This window comes from Sturnus vulgaris, chromosome 5, assembly GCF_052056855.1.
Source record: "Sturnus vulgaris isolate bStuVul1 chromosome 5, bStuVul1.hap1, whole genome shotgun sequence".
NCBI classification, from domain to species: Eukaryota; Metazoa; Chordata; class Aves; order Passeriformes; family Sturnidae; genus Sturnus; species Sturnus vulgaris.
In genome coordinates this window covers 6,156,277-6,182,917 of record NC_142247.1, presented here as the reverse complement: position 1 = coordinate 6,182,917, position 26,641 = coordinate 6,156,277, and the positions used below count along the sequence as shown (strand labels likewise).

Genomic DNA, 26,641 nt, shown 5'->3' with positions numbered 1-26,641 from the left:
GTGGTCTGCCCAGCCAACAGGTTGGGATTAATGCATGCATTCCCCCCACTGGCCGTGAACACTTGAGAACTTTGGCTTGGCCCACGGCTGGGTAAACGGAATTGCCCTCATGCCAAAGATGCTGCTGTGTTTAGAATGAACCATTTCAGAAGGAAAAGTAAATAAAAAGTCAAGAAGGGCAGAGGGGAAGTAGGGGGAAAAGAAAAAAAGGGAAAAAAAAAAAAAAGAAAAATAAATCAACTGAAAAAAAAAGCCCAAAAGACACCTGCTCTTCTGGCTGGTAAAATAAAGCATCTTCTTTCTTAGGTAGCAGCTACCACAGACAGCAAGAGTAAACAAAACTAACATACAGAGATCCAACAAACACTTCTGACTAATAACAGAGGTGACAGATCAGCAAATCTCTTCTGCATTCAAAATGGTTCAATTGCTTCAGGGATCTTTTCCCACTTTGCCCTAAACCCCTTATTCTATTGCTTTGCAATCTAGTCAAGCCATAAAATCGCACACACGATTCCTTTCTTAAATCTAAAAAAGGGGTGTATGCACTAGTACATAATACACAGACAAGTATACTCTACTTTGTTCCCACAAATGCAGGTTTACATTGATCTAGCTACTTTGTATGCTTTTATAAGCATTTAATATCACTGATACATAATCAAATAGCAATTACCAAATATATCATGGGATTCCCTTCTGTAGAACATCACAGGCACCAAATGCTTTTTTTTTTTTTCATTATTCAGTTTTTTGTACTTTTTTTTTCGTTTTTCTTTATACCTAAAAGAGCTTTAAATATGTTCTATGTGGGAGCAGATTAAAAAAAAAAAAATCACTCTAAAAATAATAACAAAAATAAAAGGGTCTGGGGGAGCAAGCGTGACTTTGCGTGCTGATGTCCTCACAGGTTGATGTCTCTCACATCTGTGGGAGTGCTGGCCTGGTCCAGTTCATCCACTGTCTTGGAGGGATTGCTCTGCTGCTGCTGCTGCCGGACTTGCTGCAGGCTGTTCACGAGCACCGCCTCGATCTGTTCCTGACAAGCTTTAAGGCAGTCCTAGAGAAAAGAAAGCAAATTTTTCTATTAGTAAAGATAAAGGTGGTTATTTTTTCCTTACTGAGCTAGCAGAAGTTGGAAGAGCATCGGTCAGGTGTTTCCTAGAAGTGCCTGCTCTGACATGAATCAACCTTGAATACTGAGAGGTAATCACTGTGTACAAACCCCCTGGGTTAACCACTGTTCATGCTGTATTTATTAGGCTGTAAATCTCCATATTTTACTGGTCTTTGATCAACAGGTTCCCCAGAAGAAGCTGTGACTGCCCCATCCCTGGAAGTGTCCAAGGCCAGATTGGATAGGGCTCCGAGCAATCTGGGATAGTAGAAGATGTCCCTGCCCAGGGCAGGGGGTTGGAACTGGATGATCTTTAAGGTCCCCTCCAACCCAAGCCATTCCATGACTCTATGATTATGTGATTTATGAGGTCTTCTTGAGTAGGAACCTAAGTATAACAGAGGAATAATTTTCCATTCTCCTATACAGGGTTAAGCCACCTAAGTTGGTCTTCTCTATAAAAAAACCAGATGCACTTCATACAGAGAAAAACTGACGGGAAATTTGAGAAGCTTTGAGGTCCCTGAACAAGCTCTGGGGTGCTCTGGGGCTGAGTTTTATCTGTCACACATTTGGGTCCCCCCAGGCAGAGGCAAAAAGGTCAGTTTATCTGTGAAAATTCACACAAGAAAAAATTCACAGAAGCCCCAAACATGCAGCTGCATTACTGAATTGTAGAATCATTTAGGTTGGAAAAGATCTCTGAGATCATTGAGTCCAACCTTTGAGCAAACACTACCTTGACAACCAGAGCACTGAGTGCCATGTCCAATCATTTTCCGAACATACAACCAGTTCCCAGAGCCCACTGCATTACAAACTATAGAACATTCAGAGAAAAAGCAGAGTACAGTACACAAGCAACATAAATATGGGACCTGTCCATCAGGAGTCCCATAATAAACATGAAGTAGAAATACAGATATAAATGCGAAGGATTCACCACATTTAAACCAGACACAGCAATGAAGAAGACTACTATTAAAATACTTATAGGATGTTCCACACTCTTGATAATACAGTGGAAGACCAAATAATGTGGTTATTTAACCAGAAAAAAAAAGTGTGAGAAAACCTTGACAAACCCTGAGTTATAGGAGAAACCTTAAAATAAAACCCAAGCTGTGACTGTATGAACACAATGCCAACCATGTTCAGTGTGCTGGCACTGGGAGTATCAATCCAACACCGTGCAGGGGGACACATGGTGCTACAAGAAATGGCATTTTCTAAAGGCAGCCCTGAGGAGTCCTTCTGGAAAAAGCACTAATACTGTAAACTTCCTGCAGCCTCAGCCTGCCTAAGAGCTGGGTGTCTCCAGGAATCTTCAGGGAATACAGCAACACAGGGTTTGGTGGGAGGATTTTCACAGCACAGTGCTTTAACCAGAGCCCCCACAGCATCTGGCAGGGGTGGTGAGACTGAGCATCACCATTCCCACTGTCAGGCAAGGGAGATGAAGAACCGAGAGGTGCACTGGCCTCCACAGGCGCTTGTGAGCCCACTATGGGATGTGGCTGCAACACTGAGGAGCTGGGCTCTGACCAGCACATCCCTTTTTCTACACAGTACCTGATTATTGGGGAGAGTTTGAAATATTCATGAGTGGAGGATTGATTTGTTATCCCAGCCCGACTGGGAAAAACACATCTGGTGAAGAGGATCTGTTCTGCTGGTGACACTGACGTTGGTGATGGGTGCAATTAGCTCCAGTGAGTAATGAACACCCATTTTTCTTGGCTACCAGCCAGCAGCTGCTGGCTGCAAAATCCTGTCCTCAGATAAAGACAATCCCACATTATCAGTTAGGAAGGGCTTTAGGTCCATTTTAAGCATTCACCTGTGTGTAAGAGTGCAATGACAACAAATCACTGTATGGATCAAGGCATTTTCAGTTGTGGGGGCACCAGTTTGGAGACTCTTGTAACAGATGACATTCAGAATGTGCTTTTTTTGGGTATAAGGACCTCTTCTTTTAAAGCACAGTTTCAAAGTACTGTATCCTTCTGAAAACAAGCCAGATTTTTTTAAAGCAGCTTCAGTTTGAAAAGCTTAATGAGGCAATTTCCTTGCAGGCAGGCTTGGGGAAGGAAGGGTGGTGACATGCAGAACATGAGGCTCGAGCATTTGGAGTCAGCTTTGTCTGTCCCTAAACACCCTCATGTATGGCCATTTACACCACCACTATGCAAACTTCTGATAGGCAGCATGATGATTCATTTCAGGTATGAAGAGGCTGAAATCTCCAGGTAACCCTATAGAGAAATGGGTCATTTCTCGTGTCTTCATTCTGTACATAAAATCTATAAAGTAGCCTCGACTGGAATTGTCACATGAATTCTATTTCATATGAGAATCCACAGGCCACTGTGTATTATTTCTCTGCTCTACACTTAGGTTTTGAACTTAAAACTACCAAATTCTTTAAAACAAAGAAACCTACAGTAAAAATGATCAGCACACTGCATTCAGCATGAAATAGTTTTCAAAAAAAGTGTTGCTATTTGCATACTAAAACTCCTTGGATGTTAAATCTCTCAGGTGAAAGGAAAAAAATCTTAATTTAGAGTATTTTATCAGCCCAGCTGTCACAGTGTGATAAGGTAAGTGGCTTTATTGTATAGATGAGGGCATCACTGGAACTTTCTGTCAACTCAAAAGTAAAGGACACGATACAAAAAACTGCTAAAAACCCATCAGGACAAACAGCCTGGACTTCCCATGACACAACATTTTTAACCCCTCCAAGTTTCATGGGGATTTGCTGCATGTGTACATATTTTACTGCTAGACTTCCATTTTGCAAGCTCTAGATGGCTCTGACAAGAGAGAATTAAGTTTTAAGAACACATCAAAGAAAAAACCCATGAGTTGCATTATTTTCACTTTTTCAAGTGTTCCTTGAAAGAACACTACGATGCACTGCAGTATGACCCCAGATTTTGCAATAAAAGGACTAGGCCATTCCTTCAGAATACTGCAGGGTTTGCCTTTGTTGTTTTGATAAAAAACTTTTTAAAGTGTGTGTCACATGGATCAACTTCCCCATTCTTCTATATGGTCTAGTAGTTTTAATGATTAAAATAGTTCTGGTACTTTCCATTCCATAGTTTTATTTTTACTTCAACATGTACAGAACTAAAAAGGCAATTAACTTTGGGGTTTCTTTTTTTTTCTTTTTTTCTAATTCTGAAACTCTTTCATCCCTAGGTGATTTTACTAGCACACTTGAAATGCATTTGAAGGAAATTAAAAGCTTTCCTGTGTCTGACAAGGGGCAGCCTCGTGGCTGTGATGGACGTGCTGGCAGTGAAAATAACTGGAAGTAGGAATCAGCAGCTCTATGGCATGAGCTACTTATTCAAGTCAATGATCATCGAAGATTTCAATTTCCATTCATGACAATCTTGAAAGAAAGCACAGGCCCTAGGGAAGATCCTGCAGAATATTACACATAATTCACTTTCTAGAACTTTTCAACACTTCTGTGGTATATGTATGTCCTATACTGGGCCCCAGCTTCTAGTTTTAAACTGGCATTTATGGTTCATTGGTAAGCTATGAGGGATGGCCACTGAGCTCAACTCAGCTCAACCAACGGGCTCTTGCTTTGCACTGCCCAAAATCCCAAAGTTTGGAATGCTAAAAAACCCTTCTGGCATTTTTGTGTTAAAGGGTGATTAGCTTTCCACATATATATTAATTACTTCAGAAATAAGTGTTAAGGCCCCCAATCTCTTCCTCTTTCTTAAAACGAATTGCAAAAGGGAAATCAGAAAAGGGTATTTTTTAGGTGCAGGATCTGGTTTGATAAATAGAAAGGATGATGGAAATACCCAAAATGAGAGTACTATTCATTGGTCATGTATGCATTGCTTGAATCACCTAAGACAGCAGCAATCAGACATGCACTGAAGGGTTGGGATTTACATGAATTCCAGTGTGGAACATGTCATCTGTACTCCTACACACAAAAGCCGGCTGGATTCCTCCACTGGTTCACATTTAAGCCCCAATTCAGACCTCTCCAAAGCACATGCTTCATTGTTGACATAAACAGGGATTCCTTCCCAAAGTGGGGCCTTTGTGTGCTGAGCACTGGCCTTTACCTCACTGACCTTCTCCAAAGCAAGAGCCTGGAAAGCTGCTGTGGGAATATCTTATCCATTTACTGTATTTACAGTGATCTCACATCTAATGGATGCAGTTAAAAAACAGAAGTATTTTCCCTCCTGAATGTATGTTTTTGCTTCTGTAACAAAGAGTATCAATCACAGATAAGTGTCTATGTCTCTTTTTCCATCTGGAAGTACAGAAAATAGTAATTTGAAAAGGACACTTCATGTAGACTAACAAGGACATCTCATTCAAAAAACAAAACAAATAAACAAAAATGCAAAAAACTAATTAATGCCAGAGCTTCTCCACTTACTGTTGCCACATTATTGCAATAATGCAATAAATAAGGTGACTAACATTAAGAATCTGAAATACAGGGCATGCTTCTCTGCAATTTTTTGGTCTTTTCAGCAGTTTCAACAGTGTTTTTTCTAGATTCAGTTCCACTGTTTGCTTCACCACTCAGTTTTTCTGGTTTCCTGTTGCTGCTGTGGGTATTTCTCGTTGCAAATAGGAGAGAACTATGTTTTCAGAACTGGGAAAAGTGAGAGTAAAGCCAACACACCAGCAGGCCAAAGCAGGGGCAGATGCCATGATACTCCTTGCTCAGTGTGACTTGGGATTCCTGGTAATCTCTACCAGGAGATTCCAGAATCTCTACCAGAATTCTACCCAGAGATAGAATCTCTACCAGGTAATACTCTGAGGATGCAAAAAGGTGGAAAGGCGTGGGATTTATGCTGTTGCAACAAACACCTCGACCATTTAGTGAAAAAGGGCATTTTCCAAGAGCTGGGAGGACCTGCCTGCATTACAGGAGCCGAGCAGGGATTCCCTGCTGGAGTGGCTGATCCCTGGGAGCTGCTCCGGAGCCGTTCCTCGGGGGCCTGGCTCCCTCGGCCGCGGCTGCCAAGGGACCCGACGGAACTCCGCCATGAGCCCGCGGTGTCACTGCATCACCCCATTGTTGCTACACACGCACAGCACTCACTGGGGAACAAAAAGCTGAATGAAACGGAGCAGCTGCCAACTCAGGCAAAGACAACTTAGGAAACTATCTCATTCTTCCTTTCTCTGGGAGGCTATTTCGCCTGTTGTTTCCTTGCATACAAAATACGGTCTGCAACAAATAAGGCAGGATAAGATACAGCGAGTCCTGTTTCTTGCTTCCAAAACCACAGGCCCTAGGCACTACAAAGGAGGGGATAAATGGTGTATGTGCTGTAGGGACAATGTTCAAATGCAATCCATTCAAGATAGATTTCCATGATTTTTTTTTTTACTCTCAATTCTTGAGCATGGTGGTTCTTCACTTCCGTTTCTGTGCAGAAATCTGCAGATCTTTATGGAGGGGTGTCTCTGATCTTGGGAATAAAAAAAAAAAATTCCAGCACTGATATATGTGGCACGTGTAAGTGGAGATATTTTAAATGCCATTTATTATGGATCCAATCTTCAAAACAGCCCCACTCCACATTTTTAAGGGCTCACAGCCAGCTCTTTCGACAAGCCTTTAAAAAATGCTTGGTTCCTTACTTTTTTTCTACTTCAGGGCCTTAAATATGCTTTAGATTTTCCAAACCACTCAATACACACCAGTTACCATCTGGGAACAGCCTTTTAGAGATGACTTCTGCCCACATTCCGGCACTGGCTCTGCCTGAAAACCTCTCCCTGCCTGCTGATGCTGGGGAGACCAACTCCGGGTGTCATCCAGATGCAACCTGAATGGCTGCTCTTCCAGGAGGTGAGGGAATAGATTTACCCAAGAAAGGTCTCAAACAAAGCAGAATATTGATTGCAAAGTCTTAAAATGTGCCCTACCCATTCAGCTATCCTTCCTCACATCCCGTAATTGTGCACAGCAGGGATGCTCGTATCCTCCTCCAAAGCAGCTGTCCCCACCAGGGACAGGATACTGCTCACACTGGAGTGCTGATCTGGGATGCTATGGGAATTCCTGACTTCCTGAGTTGTTTATTTTTCCTTTGCAATGACCCACCAAGAGATGCACAGGGAGCTCTGCAGCTTCCTGCCAGTAGGTCTGTTAACTCTTCGCTCACCAGCCTCTCCTCTTCAAGCAACCACAAAGGAAATGTTCCCAGCCCCTGGCAGGAGAACAGACTGGAACATGCAATCCCCATCCTGCAGAGCTGTGTCAAGTTAGAGGCACAGAATGGTTTGGGTTCAAATGGACCTTAAAGTTAATCTTGTTCCACCCCTCTGCCATGGGCAGGGACACTTTGCTCTAGACCAGATTGCTCAGAGTCTCATCTAACCTGGCTTTGAACATTTCCAAGGATGGGGCAGACAGTTTCTCTGGGAAATCTGTGCCAGGGCCTCACCACCCTCTCTAATTCTAATTCTAATTCTAATTCTAATTCTAATTCTAATTCTAATTCTAATTCTAATTCTAATTCTAATTCCTAATTTCTTCCTAATATCCAATCTAAACCTACTCCCTTTCAGTCTGAAGCCATTCCCCCTTGTCCTGTTACTACAGTTCCTGATGAGAAGTCCCTCTCCTGCTTTCCTGTAGCCCATCAGATGCTCGGAGGTGCTCTGAGGTCTTCACACAACTTTCTCTTTTCCAAGCTGAACAGCCCCAACTCTCCTGTCCTGTCTGCACAGAGGAGCTGCTGCAGTTCCCTTTATCAATTCCGTGGCCTGCTCTGAACTTGCTCCAACAGTTCCTTATGTTGGAGGCACCAGGACTGTACCAGACTAGAGGGGGAGTTGTGTGGGATCAGCTCTCAGTGGCTCTTAGGGACAGTGACAATCAGAGAAGGCAGTTCAGATGCACCACACAGAGCTACTTTCACTACCCTTCAGGCTGCTGAGCTTCTCCAAGAGCACCTCCCTGCTGCTTATTTTGGTCGGTGGAAGGAGTAATGAAACCAGGGTTTGCCTGGCCCTGTTGTCACACTTTGTCCAGCCTGAAATTCAACCCTCATCAAACAGCCCAGGGTAGCTATTTACCAGAAATAACTGGTTATCCCTAAAATGACAGTGGCAGGATGCCTTGGACAACCCCATCTCAGCTCTAGGGCACTGCCCTGGATTCATACAAGGATATCCAACACCAACGTGTTTTTGAAAAAACCACTCGTGCTGGTTGTCTGCTTACCCAACAGCTGGGCTCTAAATTACATGTTGTTTATTAATTAATGTATTTTTGGTCTAAATCTTAATGAAACATCCATTAAAAGCATTCATTTTAGTTGTAAATGCCAAACTCCAGTCTCAGTTACACTAATGTGAATCTAAAATAACACCATTGATTTCAGCCTCCTGGTTAATGCTGCTATTTCCCAGCAAACAGACTGCACCCTTAAATTATCATTATAAAACAGCGAAAGTTCAGAAAAGCTCACTGCACTTAAGTTGCATCAGGGTTTCATTACCATTCTTTCTTTTCATCTGCTTGCAGCTTTGAAGCTGAGATTTTTCATGCTTCACCTCAGACAGTGACATTTTTTGAAAAGCCAGTGGGAAAGTCCTATCATCTGTTTCCATGCTAAGCAATCACACACTCCAAAACAAAAATGAAGCAGAAGCCCTGGCACCCTCTGGCTGGGAAAGACTCTTCCCCAGCTGCCTGATGTTCCTGTGGGCTACCATGAGGCACAGGGGTGCAGAAGGTTTTCCTCTGCAGAACTGGTAATTTCTGTGACTTCCTCACTTTTCTCCTGCATGATGGTCCTAAAGCCCAGGAACTCTCATTTCTCCCTCTTCCCTAAGCCCCCACTGGAAAACAAAATCATTCACACAGTGACAATGAATTAATTGTGCCACTGCAGGAACAGCTCTCAGGCACCAGAAATTCGGAAGTGAGAGAACTGAAGCTCTTCATTCAACTTTAATTAAGTCCCAGTGTAAAATGTATTACAATAGTCTTTACTCTTTATTAACACAGCCTTGGGCCAACTCTTACACAATCCAGAGAGTACATTTTTTCCAACAATACATTTTACACATGAGGCTGGTATTACTACCTATTGCTAAGCCTGCCCCATGTTTCTCTGAGACCCCATTTTCAGTTGCTTCTCTCTCAAGTTTTATCATGTGGGATGAAAGTTTACAGTCCTGAGCCTTTTGTATTTTTCCAATGCAAAACTCACAGAGAAAATACCTAGCAAAATATTTCTCCCAAAATGAAACGGCAGACTAATGAAAAATACACTATTTTGCCCAAGCTTTTTGGCAAACTTTGTAAGGCTGAGGCTTCAAAGCTTGAAGGGAGTTAAGGCTACCTCTGCCTCAACAATGAAAACACCTTGAAAAAAATAACAGCACCTCTAATTTCTGCAAAGACTTCTATTTTTTACCAATTAAATTATCCAGAAGCTCCTTTTGTCTTGAGTTTGCTCTGATTTGGGGGATGAGTGAGACTCTCCCCTATAGTCTGTGCTGCTGTGGGCTGAGACCAAGAGCAAAGAGAAGGAGCTGCTCTCTACCCAATGCTGACAGACTCTTGGGGAGGAGATGGGAACAGGAAAATATTAGGAGTTCTTTGTTAATTGGAAGAGTATTAATTTTTTCTTCTGAAGGAATGCAAGCTCAATCAGAACTCAGAAGATTTTTCACCAGGATGGCAAAAAGCACACTTTTGACAAAAAAATCCTGCTAAATTTTAAAGAAAAGGTGTGAAGGCATTTTCATTGCAAAATGAAAACCCCATCTTCCAACCACTTAAGGACTACTAAGACGTTTTTGCAGGTATTTTCCTTCAAACTTAAACAATCTGGATAGAAAAAATCAGCACAGTAGATAAAATTTTTCCAAACTGCAAGATGCAGCAAAAGGCCTTACACCCAATTCTCTCAGTCACAGAAATTGTCCCTCCTCTCAGGGCCACCAAGGGATCAGAGGGATGGAGCAGCTCTGCTGGGAGGAAAGGCTCAGGGAATTGGGATTGTTCAGCCTGGAGAGGAGAAGGCTTTGGGGTGACCTCACTGTGGCCTTCCAGTGCCTGAAGGGAGCCACAGGAAAGATGGAGAGAGACTCTTGACAAGGGCCTGGAGTGACAGGACAAGGGGGGATGGCTCCAAAATGACAGAGAGCAGGTTTAGATTGGACACTGGGGAGAAGTTGTTCCCTGTGATGGTGGGGAGACCCTGGCACAGGTTTCCCAGAGCAGCTGTGGCTGCCCCTGGATCCCTGGCAGAGTCCAAGGCCAGGCTGGATGGGGCTCTGAGCAACCTGGGATAGTGGAAGGTGTCCCTGCCCATGGCAGGGGGATTGGAATGAGATGATCTTTAAGGTCCCTTCCAACTCAAACCATTCTGGGATTCTTTGGTTTAGACTTCTGCACACTGAATTGGAAATATTCCTTTTTCTGTGCAAATCCAATTTGAATTAAAATAAATAGGAAACCCTAGAACTGCATTTGAAAATTAGGATCAATTTGATTGTAAGAAAAACAAAGAAATATCAAAATTCTCTCTTTTTAAGTAAACCAGACTAATTACTCCTTTAACCAAATCACAAACCCAAATCTTCATTTAACAATGCTATCACAGATGTAATAATGCTACATATTTACTCTGTGAATTGAAAATAATACATTAGCACACATTAAGGATAGCTTGAGTTGTCCCTGTCTCATGTCCTGCCTTGAAATTAGCTCATTATTCACTTCCTCCAAGCCAAGAATTCTTAGGTGATACCTGAAGGAAGGCCAGAAGTGCAGTTTCAAGGTTGCAAGCACAGGGGCCACAGAAGCACAACATCTCCTGGTCTGCTTTATGCCCCAGGCAATGCTGCCTGCTCACCCCATCACCCAGGGCTCCTGAGGAGACTCATCCTGCTGGACCACCAGCCTGGCCAGGCCAAACAGGCTCTCCCCACCAAGCCTGCATAAAAACTGAATTCCAGGAGATCAAGGAGCTTTGGAGACTCAAACCAAAGTGCTGAGTCCACACCTGCACCTCACTCCCTGAAGAAGCACCCCCTTCCTTGGCTCCACTCAGCCTTCAGGATCAGACCCAGCTCTCCACTACGCCCTGGGAAGTGAAAGGAGAAGAGGAATGTGGGACACTCACCACATCTGTGTTTGTGATCTTGGCCAGGAGGTCCGTGAGGCTGTCCCCATCATCGAGCTGAAGGCCACAGATGGCTGCTCCCACACTTCCAGTTGCTATCATTGATGGTGGGTACATGGCAAAGTTAAAATCTGCAAGAACAGATCTGGGAATTAGTCCAAGCCCAGACCAGAAAAGCTGCAAAACATCAGAGGCAAGCAACATAAAAAAAACCACACCCAAGAATAAAACCCGGGGAAGTAGAAGAAAGGGAAAAGTGCCACTCTTTTTGGTCCCATGGAGCTCATTAGTCACACTGCTCATCACAAGCAGTCAAAGGAGGGGGAACAGACCTGCAAATTAAAATGGAAATGCGGTTCAGTCTTTTATTCTCACTGATGCATAAAGTAAACCTGGACAATTTTTAATAGTCCTTCCTTAGTTTTAAAGAAAAGGAAAGAGAAGAAGGAGGCTTTCTGTAATTTATGTCAGAAATTTGGGTCTTGGTCACATTAGACCTCTCTGTATAACCAGAAAACTAACTGGAATAAGGTATCACAAAGGCCCAAAATGAGATTTTTAGTCACGTCAATTTTTAAAGAGTTAATTAATTCGAGCATTTAAAGACCTGTCCGGGAAAGAGATTTTAATTAACGGTTCATCTTTACTACCTTAGCAATTAGGAAGTGAGAACACTTACAGCCCATAGCTATGAAATCAAAGAACAAAGATCACATTTGTCATTACTACTACTTCTTAATAAACAAGCTGAAAATACACTTCAGTATTTCCTCTCACACATCTGTCAAATCAGAAGAGACATTAAACTAAAATCCTGTGATATTTATAAGGCAATTTTATGGTTTATGACACAGCCACAGACACTGGTTTATCAGCACTAGTTTATCTTGCTAAATACCAGATCTCTCACATCTTGATATATTCCTAAAATGAAACTTGATTTGCAAGTTCTTTGGTTCAACAATAACTCATTAACAAACCTTTCTCTACCAGTTTTCAGCTGGAGGAACTGGAGTAGAAGGAAGAGTAAACCAAAGTAACACATAATAAGAAATAAACCACAAGCAATACATTCCATCAATAGAGACAGATTATAGAAAACTGCCCAGCTGCAGACCCCAAATCCCCTCTGCTCACAAATTCTGTAACCCTGCTGATGTCTGTGTAACCACTGAGGTTTTAGACACATGGAGAGCTGTTCTCAGCCTCCCAAACTCAGAGCTGGCACGTACTTCAATAGCTGTGGAGACAGCATGTTCTTCTCCAGGCTGGAATACATCCCTGGGATTGAAACAGTCCAGTAAGAATGGCACTTGGGACATAACATTCACCCAGATGGATCAGAAGGAGGGTGGTGTTAGATAGTGGGGAGACAAAAGGAGCAGTTGAAACCCTGACATGGATTTCTCTGTCTCACAAAGCCACCAGGAGGTTCCCACCTGCAAGCCCAACACTGCACGCTGCCTCCTACCAGACATCACACTCTGACAGACACCTTTGGAGGGCAAATTCCCACTGGCTGAAGTAAGGAATATGGACTGCCATTATTATAAAAATAATAATTTATGAATTATTGTAATAGTAACAACCTACTGTACATAGGAAAGCTGATTCTTGGAAATGAAATTATATTGCCCCCCATTAACGAGTGAGACAACAGGAGAACCTTGACTACCAAATTCTCAGTGCAGGACACAGCCCTGGGTATGCTGATCTCAGCACATGGGGAGGGAATGGGAATTACACTTCCAGGATTGCACTTTCTGCCAGTCACCAGTGGTGTCCCCCAGGGCTCAGTGTTGGGGACAGATCTGTGATAAACCTGGATGAGGGGATCGAGTGCACCCTCAGTCAGTTCTCAGGTGACACCAAGTTGGGCAGGATGTTGATCTGCTTAAGGAAACGAAGGCTCTGCAGCCAGGGGTGGGTCAGGCTCTGCTCCCAGAGAACAAGGGACAGGACAAGATGAAACAGCCTCAAGTCGTGCCAGAAGAGGTTTAGATTGGATATTAGGAAAAATTTCTTCAGTGTGATAAGGCATTGGACCAGCTGCCCAAGGAACTGGTGGAGTCACCATCCCTGGAAGTGTTCAAAACTCATGCAGATGTGGCACCTGGCATCATGGTTTAGTGAACATTGCAGTGCTGGGTTAGAGTTGGAGTCCATGACTTTGAGGTCTTTTCCAAGCTTAATGATTCTATGATCAAAATTGTTTTCATGTTTACCTCATGTGAATTTATATAAACAATGGAAGGGATAACCACACCCCTAAGCTGAGAAGCAACTTCCATGTTGGATGTTGGAAGTACCAAACCATCTCTCACTTATGCATGGGAACTACAGGTAGCAATTGACTTTCCATAATTTTCCCCTCCTTGTCCCGAGTTTTAGGCAGGATGTAGGGAAAAGATGGTGCAGGGAGGTGCCATGTGCAGGCAGAACGGGCTGAGCAAAGGACAGACCTCCACCTGCCCTGTGAAATTCCTCGTCTCACATCACAACCTCCACGTTATCCCAACGCCGGTGCTCCCGTGGCTGATTTTAGATCCACTCCCACAAACTGTCTTCCTAGGAAGCTGAATAAAGAGGCACAGTGTCCCTGCCAGCTAGCACTGCTGTAGGTCTGCTTCCACGTGGGGTCACATGCGAACATTTCTATGCCCAATAACCTTGTTAGCTCCCTTAATGTCATTCATAATGCAAATGAGACAGCGAGCGAATGGCCAGAGGCCCAGAGTGACTAAAGCTCAGCATCCAGAAAGTCTTACATTGCCTCTAGCTCTAAACTAACTTCCCTCCATAACAAGCACCATAAACTTGGCTATCAAAGCTACACATGCCCAGTCTTTGTTGTACAACAGGCAGCGATTTGTATCACTGGCTTCTATTTTTAGCATATTAATTAACTACTGCAACTGGTGAGGCAAGTGTCTCCAACTGGAGAGTGTGGCACCATTGTCTGAAGTCATCACCTCATCTCGAGCTATTGAAAATCATGGCAGTGACCCTCCTGCTGATATGAATTTAACCTGACATGCCCACAAAGGAATGGGGGGTGGTGCACCAATTTTGTGCACATGGTTCTCCACATCACCCTGGACCCTATTAGTGTGGAAAGAGCTCATTGAAAGAAAAGAAGCCACATTGTGCTGGGCCACCTAGAGGGTTGAATAGAAAAGGCTGAGGAAAAGAGCAGGCAGCGCAATAAAGGCCATAATTAACATATTTCCATATTCAAGCAAAGCAATAACTACGTGAAATGTTTGTCAAGGTGCAATGAAAGCATAAATATTAAGTACCATATCTGGGGGGATGCAGAACCGCCCCCCCAGTCTCTTAGATTCCATTGAGAAATTCAAAACAAGCTTTTTTACATGCTATTTTCAATTATAACCCTCTGTCTCTGCTTCTACCACGATAACAAGACAATCCTCGCCATCCTCACTCAGTTTTTACCCAGGTAAAACTGTCCCCCTCCAAATTAGGTCGAAAATTTGCCCTGAGATTAAAAAAAAAGTAATTAAAAAAAAGGTGGGGGGAAGACAGAGAGAACCTAAAAATGGGAGCTGAAACATATGCATTTACTGCAAATTCTTGTAGGAGATGATGAAATGGAAAATTTTATAGAAAGCACTTCTTACTGGACACTTGGAATTTTATAAAAAGCACTTCTCTCTGGACACCTGAAGCAAGGCTAAATCCTTGTGTGTGCAAACTTGGTTAACATGCACCCAGAGCCTGCATTTAAAGCATGGCTCTGACTCTAACTTTGTTGTGATTTATAGGTTTATAGTGGGGCTCGATGATCTCAGAGGTCTTTTCTAACCTAATTGATTCTGTGATTATGCCATTCCATGGGAAAAGTACAAAAGAGTCTCATTATAAGTTAGAGAAGCAGTGCCACAGCCTGTGCTCTATGAGAATCTGAGCACATGAACATGTCAGGGGAAGACACTGGATTGTTAGAAAGCAAAACTTGTTTTACTTTCTATTCCCAGGCAATAAACACTAGAAACCATCCCATCTCCATTTTAGTATCACCCATTTCCCAAACAACCTCAAAAACAAGCGACCAGCCCTGCACAACCCCACTGACTTCAGTGCTGGAAGTAAAAAAAGGCAGTGCAAGAAACAGCACCCTTTGAAAAACAGCCACCTGTGGACCAGCCAGCCAGAGTTATAAAGCAAATTCAGGGTACCCTGAACCTGCCCCCCACTTTCAGCCTGGAGCTGACACAGCCAGGGCATGAGGAGGTTTTTCTGCCAGTGGAGCACACGTAATCCACGCCGAGGCTCCAAGGCTGCAAGCGCTGCGGCTGAGCTGTTCTGCTGGCTCTCTCCCAATCCAGTGGTCTTCACTACCTTCAAGCCAGGAAAATGCAAGGCTGACAGTCAGTCCAAAGCAGAAGGGAACTGGAGGAAGGAACCCAGAGAGGTCCTGCAAGGGGAAGCCTTAACTTGCAGCCAACAAATAAAACCGTCGGAAGGCGAAGAGCTCTGACAAACACCCAGGCTGAACGTGCTCGGTGTGTCAAAGTCAGGTGGGGGAACTCTACCTACTAAAACAACCCATCTTACTGATCTGGCTGCTGCATGGGGGTTTTTTCAGCAGCCAGTTTTCTTCTCTGTAATTTGATAGATATTTATTTACAGAGTTGGAAACTGCTGTCGTAAGGAAGGTAATTCTTCCCATGGTGGGGGGAAAAAAAGGGAGGAAAAAAAGGTAAGTTACCTCCATCAGAAAAACAGGCATTGATACATTAAAATTATATAGATAATGGTCACAGCCAGCCTTGGACTTCACCCAGCCAATGCTTGTACTAAGAAGACAAGCATGGATCTATATTTAACTATCTAAGTTTAAAAAGAGAAGTCTAAGATAAACAATGGAAGTAGTGAATTTAATTCTTGTCTGCTTTGATCCAAATGCAATTCCAGGGTCAGTGTAGTGCTCTTTTTTCTTTCTAATACAGTTGATTGTATCTGCAATGGCCATTTCTTTCTCTTGCTCTTGTATTTCTCCAAGACATTGCAAAATTTTCTCACATTAACTATTTCTACTTTTAAAGGCAAAACACAAAACTTTTCAAGTAAACCAGGATGCAGACGTGCTTCCATCCTTTGAGTAGGTGAGAGGGCAGACATCTAGCTCTGTTCCTGGACTGCAGTAAAGCAAACAGCACTTGGCCTTTATACAAATGGGTCTGAAGTATCCTAAATGTTAATGCTTCATCACAACCATCCAAGAGAGGTAAAGACAGGGAAACATGCTGAACAACCTATGCAAAGTAGAGGAGCACTCACAACAATATGCTTATTAGCTGATGGTAAATACTACTTCTGAATAACTTCTTTGCACTGGTTATTGTTTGCACTTATTTTACACTTTCCTAACCAAGGATTAGGATGATGTTAGTGCCTGAACCACCAAAATATCAGACCTGCAGCTGGTAGAAAGGAGGGCAACTCCTCTGGCAGCTCCAGAGTGATGCCAGCTTGTATCAGCATATGCTCTCTTTCTCCATTTCTTTCTATCTCCTCTTGCCAGACTTGTCATGAAACATTCCCAAGGCCCTGACTACTTGCTGATGCCACTTCCTTGGTTCTTATGGCTCCATTGGCTGGAAAGCTCAATATACTGATATGAGCTGCCTCTCCCTGGAACAAGCAAGAGCCTTCTTTTGTCTAGGAATAAATTAGTGCAAATTATTATTTTAAGAAGTTCCTGCAAACACTGCCATTTTGCAATATGTATTTTATTTCTTAAGACGTTTACATAATGAAGCCTCTGCAGGTTTCATTCTTCCCCTGTGCAAAGAACAGGTCCCAAATAAAACTTGCATCACACTTTCCAGGCTCCAGTAACTTACACTGGGTGAAAAGGGGATGCAGAGGAGAATTGCCCAGCAGGAATGCTGAGGAGCAAACAGGCCTCATTCTGTGTGGTCACCCCGTAGACCATCACCAGGGTTGCAGACCTCATCCTGCAGTCTTTGCTCAGACAACACTCCCATTGACTTCCACTGAACTTCTGTCTGAAGAAGGATGCAGGATTTGGCCCAGAAGTTAAAAAAAGCCTTCTCAGCTTTCAAGGGTAGATGATTAATGTCCCAGCAACAGTGGGCAGAGGTTTGGCACACTGTATGAAACTGATTTAAAGCTGACATTTTCCTGCTCTTTCTCAGCCTCTGTGCTGACACAGGACCCAAGCCTGAGATGCTGGACCCACCATGGGCACATCCCACCTGCCACAGAACTCAGCTGATGCACAGAAAGGACCATGCAAAGCACAATGTCCAGGGTTTTACACAAGCTGCCTTCCATCTCTGCAAGTCTGCAAAGGATTTTGCTTCTAAGTTTTGCTTGCCACTCAACCAAAATCCTGCTTGGCTCCTCACAGAGATTAGTGTCTCCATTACAGCTCCTCTTCCTGAAAGCCTGTCATGGACAGGCTGTCCTCCCTCAAAAACCATTCCCTTACAGGCTCTCCCATAAAAAAGGGGTGTCCTGCACCAAAGCTGTGGCACGGACAGCCCCTGAGAGTGTAACACAAGGAAGCAGCTGTGCATCTGTGACTCTGAACAGGCTGCAAGAAATGATGGCACGCCGAAGTGTAAGGAAATAATGCAGAGTTCTCTTTCCAGCAGCAGCGTGGCAGGCTCTGCACACACCTCTGTAACCAACCACTGCCCTCTCCCACTCCTTCCAGCACTGATTCCCTGGCTTGGAGCTCAGCACAGGCAAATTACCAACCCCTGAGAGAACATTTCCAAGCTGTGCAGAGCTGTGTGAAGAGACAGAGGAACAAAGAGTGCAGAGCAGTAAAGAGATGGAGGTGTGGGCAGAGTGGAAAAGCAACACAACCCCAGAGAGCAAAACAAGGATGATCTCCATTGGGCTCACAGCTAAACAGGAACCTCACATGCTGAAGAATCCCAGAATCATTAGGGCTGGAAGGGACCTCTGGAGATGACCCAGTCCACACCCCTGCCAAGGCAGGGTCACCTGGAGCAGGTGACACAGAAGCGTGTCCAGGTGGGTTTGGAATGCCTCCAGAGAGGGAGACTCCAGGCCCTCCCTGGGCAGCTGTTCCAGGGCTCTGCCACCCTCAATGGACAGAAATTCTTCCTCATGTTGAGGTGGAACTTCTTGTGTTTCAGTTTATGGCCAGTGCTTCTCATCCTGTGGCTGGGCACCACTGAAAAGAGCCTGGCACCATCCTCTGACACCCTCTTTGAGATATTTATATTTATATGCATTTATGAGATCCTCTCTGAGCCTTCTCTTCTCCAGACTAACCAAGCCCAGCTCCCTCAGTCTCTCCTCATAAGAGAGAAGCCATAAGCACAATTCAAAGGCCCCAAATGCATCCTCTTTGTGCCTTGAAAATTCAGAAACCTTCTGCATGGGAAGCCACCAGTGGGATGAGGAAACAATGACATGGTGACAGATCAGGCTATGCCAGTGCATAGTGTCCAGCTATGCACTCTTCCTGTACAGTGAGCAAGGCAGCTGGAGGAAAATGCCACTGCCATGCCCTCCTAATGGAGGAGACCCCTGAAACCTTTGTGAGTGCAGAGCAATGAAAGAGAAAACTTTATTCAGAGGACACACAAGCTTCTGTCCTGCTCAGCAGCCGTATGTTCTGATGGGACTAATGGCAAAGAGGGAGACATTCCAGTTCCAGTCATGCTCATGTGAATCATTAATCACTGCAAGGACTGGGGAGAGGCCGTGGGTTTATATCCACGCAGCTTGGTTCAGGAACTGGGCTCAAAATAAAGGCAGAGAAACTGAGAGAGTGCCAAAGTGACCAAACATGACTAAAAGGAATATGCAGGAGTATCACCTCCTTTTGGGGAACATTCAGATGGAAAGAACAGGGATGAGTATCACAGTGATCCTACACATCCAGCACAACACCCAGTAACTGTTCATGGCTGCTTCCCTCTTCATTTGCTGACACTAAGTGCTGCAGGACTGACATCAAAGCCAGCTCTGTACAGGCAGGGAACACCTGGGAATTTCTGGCAAAACATTTTTGCTGGGAAATTAAATGGAGCAGTTGGTGAAGAACTAAGACTAGGAGAGAAAAGTTCAAAATATGCCAGATTTTACATAATACTTTAAAGAAAAGCACTTGAAAGCAGAGAAAGCTGTGCTGAGATGAATCAGGAAATAGAAAGAGATTCACTGCTGTGCTCCAGACCAGAGGTATTAGCCAGGCAGCCAGGTCAGGTCTGGGAATAGTAAAGAGTCAAACCCAGGCAAAAAACACACATGGGGAACAAGGGAAGAGGGAGCCACATGTCAAAGAAGGTCCTATTGCTGAAAGGAGGCAAATGGGGAAATGAAACACCAGGCTTAACCCAGTCTGGCAGAGAGCAGCAGCTCTGAGGGAAAAAGAAAGAAACAGAGCAGCTGATGAGAGCTCTGAAACAAACAGGACAAGAAAAGGAAATGACAACTGGATCTGGAAGGAAGTCTGATGAGAAGAGGCTTTTCTTCAAAGAGTGGCAGTGAAAGGGAAATTCTGTATTAACAACAACATTTGCACAATGGAAATTGAGGTAGCAGTTTACAGGTAAAGTGGGAATATGGTATTGAGGGCCCGGGTAAGATCTCTGCTTTCAAAATGAAAAAGTTCTGTGGGACCTCTTCAAAACTACACAGTGGTCTGTGGACAATGGGAAGAGAAGAAAATCTCCAGCCAGCACGACGGTGCCCTCACTTTTGTGAAGCTCTGTATTCAGCAATTATGTCTTTCACTTTTAAGAGAAGAAAATCTTGAGTTGTTGCCTCTTTAAACTCTACACAAAGGACTTCATTTCGTGTACTGAAGACGTATAGCATGAGAGGCAGATCACATGGGGGACACACATGAGGGAACTGCATGACTGGGCTGAGGGCTGGAAAGGGGGCACTGCTCTGGATCTCAGTAAAAGGACTTCTAGAGCATGGAGCTAACCACCAAAGAATTCATGGAGTGGAAAGGAGCCGTGGACTTTGAAGACTCTTTCACAGTCCACAGTCCTGCAATGGTTTGGTTACAGGGAAAACTTTAAGGTCTAAGGATTATGGACCGGAATTTTAGATGTTAAATCATAATGAAATTCTAGTGGTCTAAAGAAAATGTTGTGCTGGATAAAAAAGAAAACAAACCAAAACACTACTGTAGGAAGTGACAGCAACAGAAGAGTGGGAAGATGGTCTTGTCTGGAAGGCAACACGGAGCTGTATTGGAGTTTGATGGCTGATGGCATGAAGATCCAGGGAAATGTCCATGGAAATGCTATCTTTTTCATATCACACAAGGCAGAACAGTGAATGCATCCTGAGCAAGGGGGGAAGGTAAAGAAATCACCAAGAGTGATTCTGAAGTATTTGAGGAATATTTCTATTAAGTCCTGTGGTCCTTGGTCTGAAAAGGATCGTGCAGCAGTAGGAAAAGAAGGGAAAGTCTGAGCATCATGGCAACCAAAAAGTCAATTGCCCTAACACAGCCCATATACAAATCTCTGAAACGGATCAGCTGAGGTAGGAAGAACTGGCCAACGTTGTAAAAGTAGTCACTACATCTTAAAGACCAAGAAAAGCAGACATTCAAACCCAAAAGTTTCATCCAGTCTTCCCTTCTCCTCTGCAAACATGTAGGCAGAACAATTCCTATCACAAAGGACGAGGTATGTCAAACTGGTAAATTCAAACAATGAGCCATCCACTACTTGGTAAGGACTCTGGAAAACACTGTATGCTGTTTATCTAGTCCAGGTCTAGCTTCTAAAACGTAGCCTTACCATTAACCCTTTGGATGAAAATTCAGAGTACACTAATTTTGTAAAAGTAACTGAGGGAAGAAAAACCCAAACAACAAAATAACACACAAACAAAAACCAGTGTATTGCAGACAGGTCAAAATTAAAAAGCCTGCCTTCTACAGAGGCAATTATTCTTATCTAAATCCTCAGAAACTGTGTTCAGCTGTATGACAAAAAGAGAGTGCCGTGGTTCCCTGTGAAACACGGTGGTTTCACTGCTTCCTTGGGGTGAAGCTAGGAAAGAATTCAAACTTCTTTTTTAAGAAGCAATTACTTTCTAAACTGCCATTCCCTATGCTTCAGGGATGTGGTAGTACCACATAAATGTTAAAACACACAATTTTACCTTTTATCTGGACAGAGCCCAGTTAATGAAAAGTTTAGGAACACATCCATGCAATGCATTAGCTCAATACATTTGGGGTTGATGTGCCATTACAGCTTCTGTATTCTGAGGTGTCCTTACAAATGATCCAGGGCCCTCTAAAAGAAGCAATGAATGGGAAGAATAAAACCAAGGATGGTCTAATCCAGCCTTACAAGACTTCACTTCAAAAGCACCACACACCTCAGCTGCACTACAGATCACTACTGCAAGAATTCAGTCCTTACAGTTTTGGGGCCGAATTCACAACACCCTTTGCAAACAGCCCCATGGGATTTAGCTCCTCTTTCCACATCATGTAAGGATGGAGGGGATGAAGCACCACCAGGAACAAATCTGCCCTTCCAAGCACACCATGAGCAGCCAGAGCAGCTGAGCCTACCTGTGGCACAAAGGGCGATGAAGGTTTGTGCATGCTTCCGGATCAAAAGCAACTTGTCTTTAGGGAGAGGCACCTTCCTTAGGATGTGTTCAATGAAATCGTGGGGGGTGACGGCTGCAAGGTTCCACTTCAACTTCCCCAGCACCACCAGCTCCCATTCCTGCAGAAGGGCGACAGGGAGAGCAAAAGAGAAGAAAAGCCATAAGCAAGCCTGTGCAAAACCTCTGCTTATTTCTTATTATAACTTTATCACTGCTAAATTTGTTTTGCTCAGACCCTTTTTTTTCCATACGCCTCGACTGCTTTGAAGTTGTTGACTTTATATTCTTTTTTTTTTTTTGAACACCAGAAATGTCAGGCTCTACTGAAAATAATGAGACCTGGCAGCTCCTGCCAAGGTTTTACTTTTTTTTTTTTTATCCAGTGCTGAATGCCCACCCAGAAGTTTAGCCTGCAATTAGATATTGCCAAGGTCACTGTGGTCCTTTCCTAGTAACTTCTTTTAAATGGCTATAGTCCTCACTTTATAGCCATTTAAAGCCCTAGGGACAGCCATGCACAAAAATAACCTAGATATACATTCCTTTTTTCAAAACTGGGGAAGTTGGCTTGATGGCATTCCCTCCCAAAACTGTACTCCAAAGGTCCTGCAGATAAATCTGATGGTGCTTAAACTACTCCAAGACAGGCTGTGCAGAAAGGAAACAGCACACAACACAGCCAAGAAGTAGCCTGTGTAAATTATCTGCCAATAAATCATGTAAGAGCCATTCCCAGATTCTTTGCACACCCAAAACTCCCACTGCAATCAAAGGAAAACTTGGGCGTGTAGGTAACTACCGGCCATTCCCTGGAATGGGATTCCATGTGCAAACAGCACCGGATGGCCAGATCCAGCCACGGGGTGCATGACCTGCCTGTTTCAACATTTAAACCGAGTTCTGAACACCTTACAGTGCCCCACAGACTGAGCAAAGCTCAGGCCTCCGACTCGCATTTGTCTCATCCATCAACTATTAGCCATTAACTAAATTCCACGCACTGATTCCCGAGTCCTGATGATGCCTGATGGAGCCCTGCGTGGTGGGGAGCCCCAGCTGAGCTCACAGAGCTGGCAAGTCAGGAAAAAAAAAAAAAAGTCCTTTAATTTTGCAGCCGCGGAGACATCAACCAGCGTTGCTGAGAAACCATAAACATGGACCCCACAATGCCATTTCTGCAGTCGTTTCCCTGAATAGATGCCCACTTTAACAACAAGTTACTTTCCTACAGGACATTCCTGCTGGATTATGACAGAGCCCTCCATGGCCTGAAAAGTCTCACATACATGCAAAACGCCGCAGAAACCAGACAGGCTTTTTTAATTTCTCAAGGAAACCTGTAAAATGTTGGAATATAAGGGTGATTATGTGAACTCAGACCTGCTCTTCCCAGCACTGCTGATGTGACAGGTTTTGAGAGAGAACAGTCAACCCAGAGGACCAAATACAAGGAAGCACTTTAAACACACGCTTAAATCCACGTGGCACAAGAAGGTAGGGACATCACTCTGCATATTTGCACATGTGGGCCATGGCACTTCCTTGCCCATCTGTGCCACCAACGGGACACCTCGTGGCCCTGACAGCCAGGCAGGGTTTGAGGGCAAGGCTCTTTAATTCTGTGGAAGCACAAGCTATCAGCCCTAACCCCTCCCCAGGGGGAATTCCCAGTGATTCATAGGAAAAATTCTCCTGCAACTCAGATGGCTACGGGCATCTCTCTGACCTAGTATCCATGTCACCAAGGGGCCCTGGTGCACGTTCAGTGCTCCATATCATGATATATACATCACTTATTTATTTCAGTAATTATAATTTTGCTTCTGCTTCCATTGCACCTGAACTGAGAGATGCAGCAGACATGAGGTAGTTTAACTGAGCCACACCACACAGGTTGGGTCAGGTTGGAAAGGACCACAGTGGGGCACCTAGTGCCACCTCCCTGCTCCAGCAGGGCCATCCCAGAGCACAGGGCACAGGACTGTGTCCGGACAACTCTGGAATATCCCCAGTGAGGAACACTCCACACCCTCTCCGGATAATCTGTGGAATGCTTGATCACTGCACAGTGAAGAAACTCTTCCTCGTGTTCAGGTGGAGCTCCCTGAGCACCAGCTGGTGCCGCTGCCTCTTGGGCACGGCCGAGCACCCCGGGCTCCCCCGAGGATCCCGGGTTCCCCTCGAGCACCCCGGACCCCCCGAGGATCCCGGGTTCCCCCCGAGGATCCCGGGTCCCCCCCACCCGGTCCCGGCAGAGGCTCCGCACCGCCGCGTGTCTGCCGCCAGGTGGCGCCGCCGCGCCGCCCGCCCGTGCACGTGCGCCCGGCGAGGTCCCCCGTGGGGACAGCGGGACACGGCGGGGACACGGCGGGGACACGGCGGGGACACGGCGGGGACCGACCCGTCCCCGGCACCGCCGGCCCCAGAGCCCCCGGCAGCAGCGCACGAGGCGGGCAGCGGCCGCAGCGCCGTCCGCATGGCACTGCCAGGTGGCTTCCAGGGATGTCCCCGCGGGTGTCCCCCGCCCTCAGCGGTGACCCCCGAGACTTTCTGGCCGTTCAGGAAGGCGGGGAAAGCGTGGGTTTTTCTAAAAGGCAAGGGTTGGGTGGCGAAGTGCTGGGTGCTGTGCCAGCGAGAGAAAGGTGCAGTGCCGGAGAGGAGGGAGGAATGGGGCTGCTTACCAGCAGCTCTTGGGGTTTGATGGAATTGTCCGTGTATATGCACAGCTTCTCGGCTGTGAGGGGGATTGTCTCTTTCAGCTTGGAGGCCAGGAACATGCACACCGCCCCCAGCAGCTGCAGATGGCACTTCCGAGTGGGCACCACAGCTAAGAATCTGTCCAAGTAATTCATGGCCAGAGGGAAAACTTCTTCTTCGCACTTTTGCTCTTCGCAGACCTGCAAGTGAGGAACGTGGGGAGGAATGATGGGGCAGTCGGGGGGAAAACGGGGATGGGAAGCGAGAAAGAGACAAGGAAAAAATAAATAAATGAGTGAACAGACCACTACTTCCCTTGCTTTTGCTCCTATTTTTGTTTCCCGGGGAGCTAAATTTTGGGGGAGGGGGAGATCTGTGGAGAGGCTGGGAAGGCTGTCAATCGGCTTTCACATTCCTTTAGTTCATTCAGTAAGAAATGAATTCAAGACACTGTGTGGGAGAGCCGAAAAGCCCCATCCAGCAGCAAGCGAGCAGCCTCAGACTTTTTTTTTTTTTTTTTTTGACCCAATTTTTCTTTTTTATTTCGTCATATTTTCAAAAAATCGATAAAAAATATCAAAACTTCGCCGGCGGTCCCGGTTTTGGGGCTGGCGGCATCCCGGGACGATCCCCTATCGTTTCCGACAATTGTAAAAATTCCCCCGCCGGGTGTCCCCCAGTCCTGCGCCCCCAATCCCGCGTTGGGGGGGAAGGACGGGAGACATAGCGAGGGCGAGGTGGGGTGGAGAGAGAGCCCGAGCCGCCTGGATCCTTTTAGCAGGCAGCGAGTAGCAAAATTCTTTTAAAAATTAACCAAAAATCGGAGCCGCGGAGAAAAAGCACAAATCGCACATGAAAACCAAGCGGGGAGTCTGGGCTTTCCAACCCATGGGGTTTGACTCGGGAAAGGTCCCCCCCAAAGGAGATCCGAAGGGGCAAAGGATGGCTGGTGGGGCCAGCGCAAGGCAGGCGAGCCTGCGGGGCTGCGGGCCCGCTGCCGCTGCGCCTGAAGCCTCGGGGCGAACAGGGGGGCTCGGCGCTCGCCCCACGGCCCCGACACACCGGGGGTCCCGTTCGGCGGGGGCGGGGGGCACTGCCGAGCCCCCCGGAAAGGAGCGGGGGCAGCCGGGCTCGGCGCCTGCGAGCAGAGTCCGCATGCAGCGCAACATGGCGAGAAGAAGGCACGTCCTCCCCACTGCATACGTGGGCACGGAACCCTCGCCGGGCAGAACGCGGGGCACACGGGGCACCCCCCGATCCTCGCCCTACCACGGGCGCTGCTCCCTTTTCCCAGGAATGCCTCAATCACAAGCGCTCCCGGAGGCGGATTTTCTTTGCTTTTAATTGCAATGACTTTTACAACTCTCTCGCCGCCACCCCCCCCCATCCGACACGCCGCGCTTCCTCCCCTCCTGCACCCCGTTCCCGGAGCCCCCCGGAAGGGGCGACTTCCCCCGCGGGCTGCTCGGTGTCCCCCGCGCCCCTTCCCGCACCGGCTGAGCTCCGGAGGGGGACAAGGAGGAGAGGGGATCGACAAGAAGACGCCACCCGGTGATCAGAAGAGCGAGGGGCTGCAGGGGGAGAGGGGCCGGGGTGTACGAACCTCCAGCATCCAAGTGGCCACCATCCTCCTCATGAAGGGCTGGATGTCCTTCTGGACGCACTTGAAGTAGGAGCATTGGGGCAGATACCTTTCCTCTATGGTTAGTAAGTTGTGCAAAACGCGGTCATCGTAGAGCAAGTTCGGGTCAGGCAGAGCTCTCCTCATGGGATCCACCTCGCAGCACAGCAGCTCCATGTTTCCAAAGAGATCTCCCTCTTTCTCTGATGGGAAAGGTTTTTCCTTTTTTTTTTTCTTTTTTTTTTTTTTTTTTTTTTTTGGGAGGGGGGGAAGGGGGTGGAGAAAGGAGAGGGGTAAAGGAGGAGGGGTAGGTGGGTGGGAGGAAGACGGCAGGGCTTTCCAGCTCGCTCCTGCCTCCCTTGAAACTTGTCTCTCCCTCTCTTGATTTCTAGCCTAAAGTTGAAGCGAAGTGACGCA

At 45.7% G+C, this 26,641-nt stretch overlaps 1 protein-coding gene across 1 annotated transcript; it reads right to left on the bottom strand.

Annotated features, from left to right (window-relative positions):
• Positions 1 to 269: 269 nt before the first annotated feature.
• On the bottom strand, positions 270 to 26,641 carry CCND2 (cyclin D2). Its single transcript, XM_014869941.2, has 5 exons — positions 26,207 to 26,641; positions 24,588 to 24,803; positions 21,866 to 22,025; positions 11,281 to 11,411; positions 270 to 1,060 (listed from the first exon to the last, which is right to left on the bottom strand). Exons 1-5 carry the CDS (start codon positions 26,399 to 26,401, stop codon positions 905 to 907), a joined length of 858 nt encoding a protein of 285 aa, XP_014725427.1. The 5' UTR covers positions 26,402 to 26,641; the 3' UTR covers positions 270 to 904.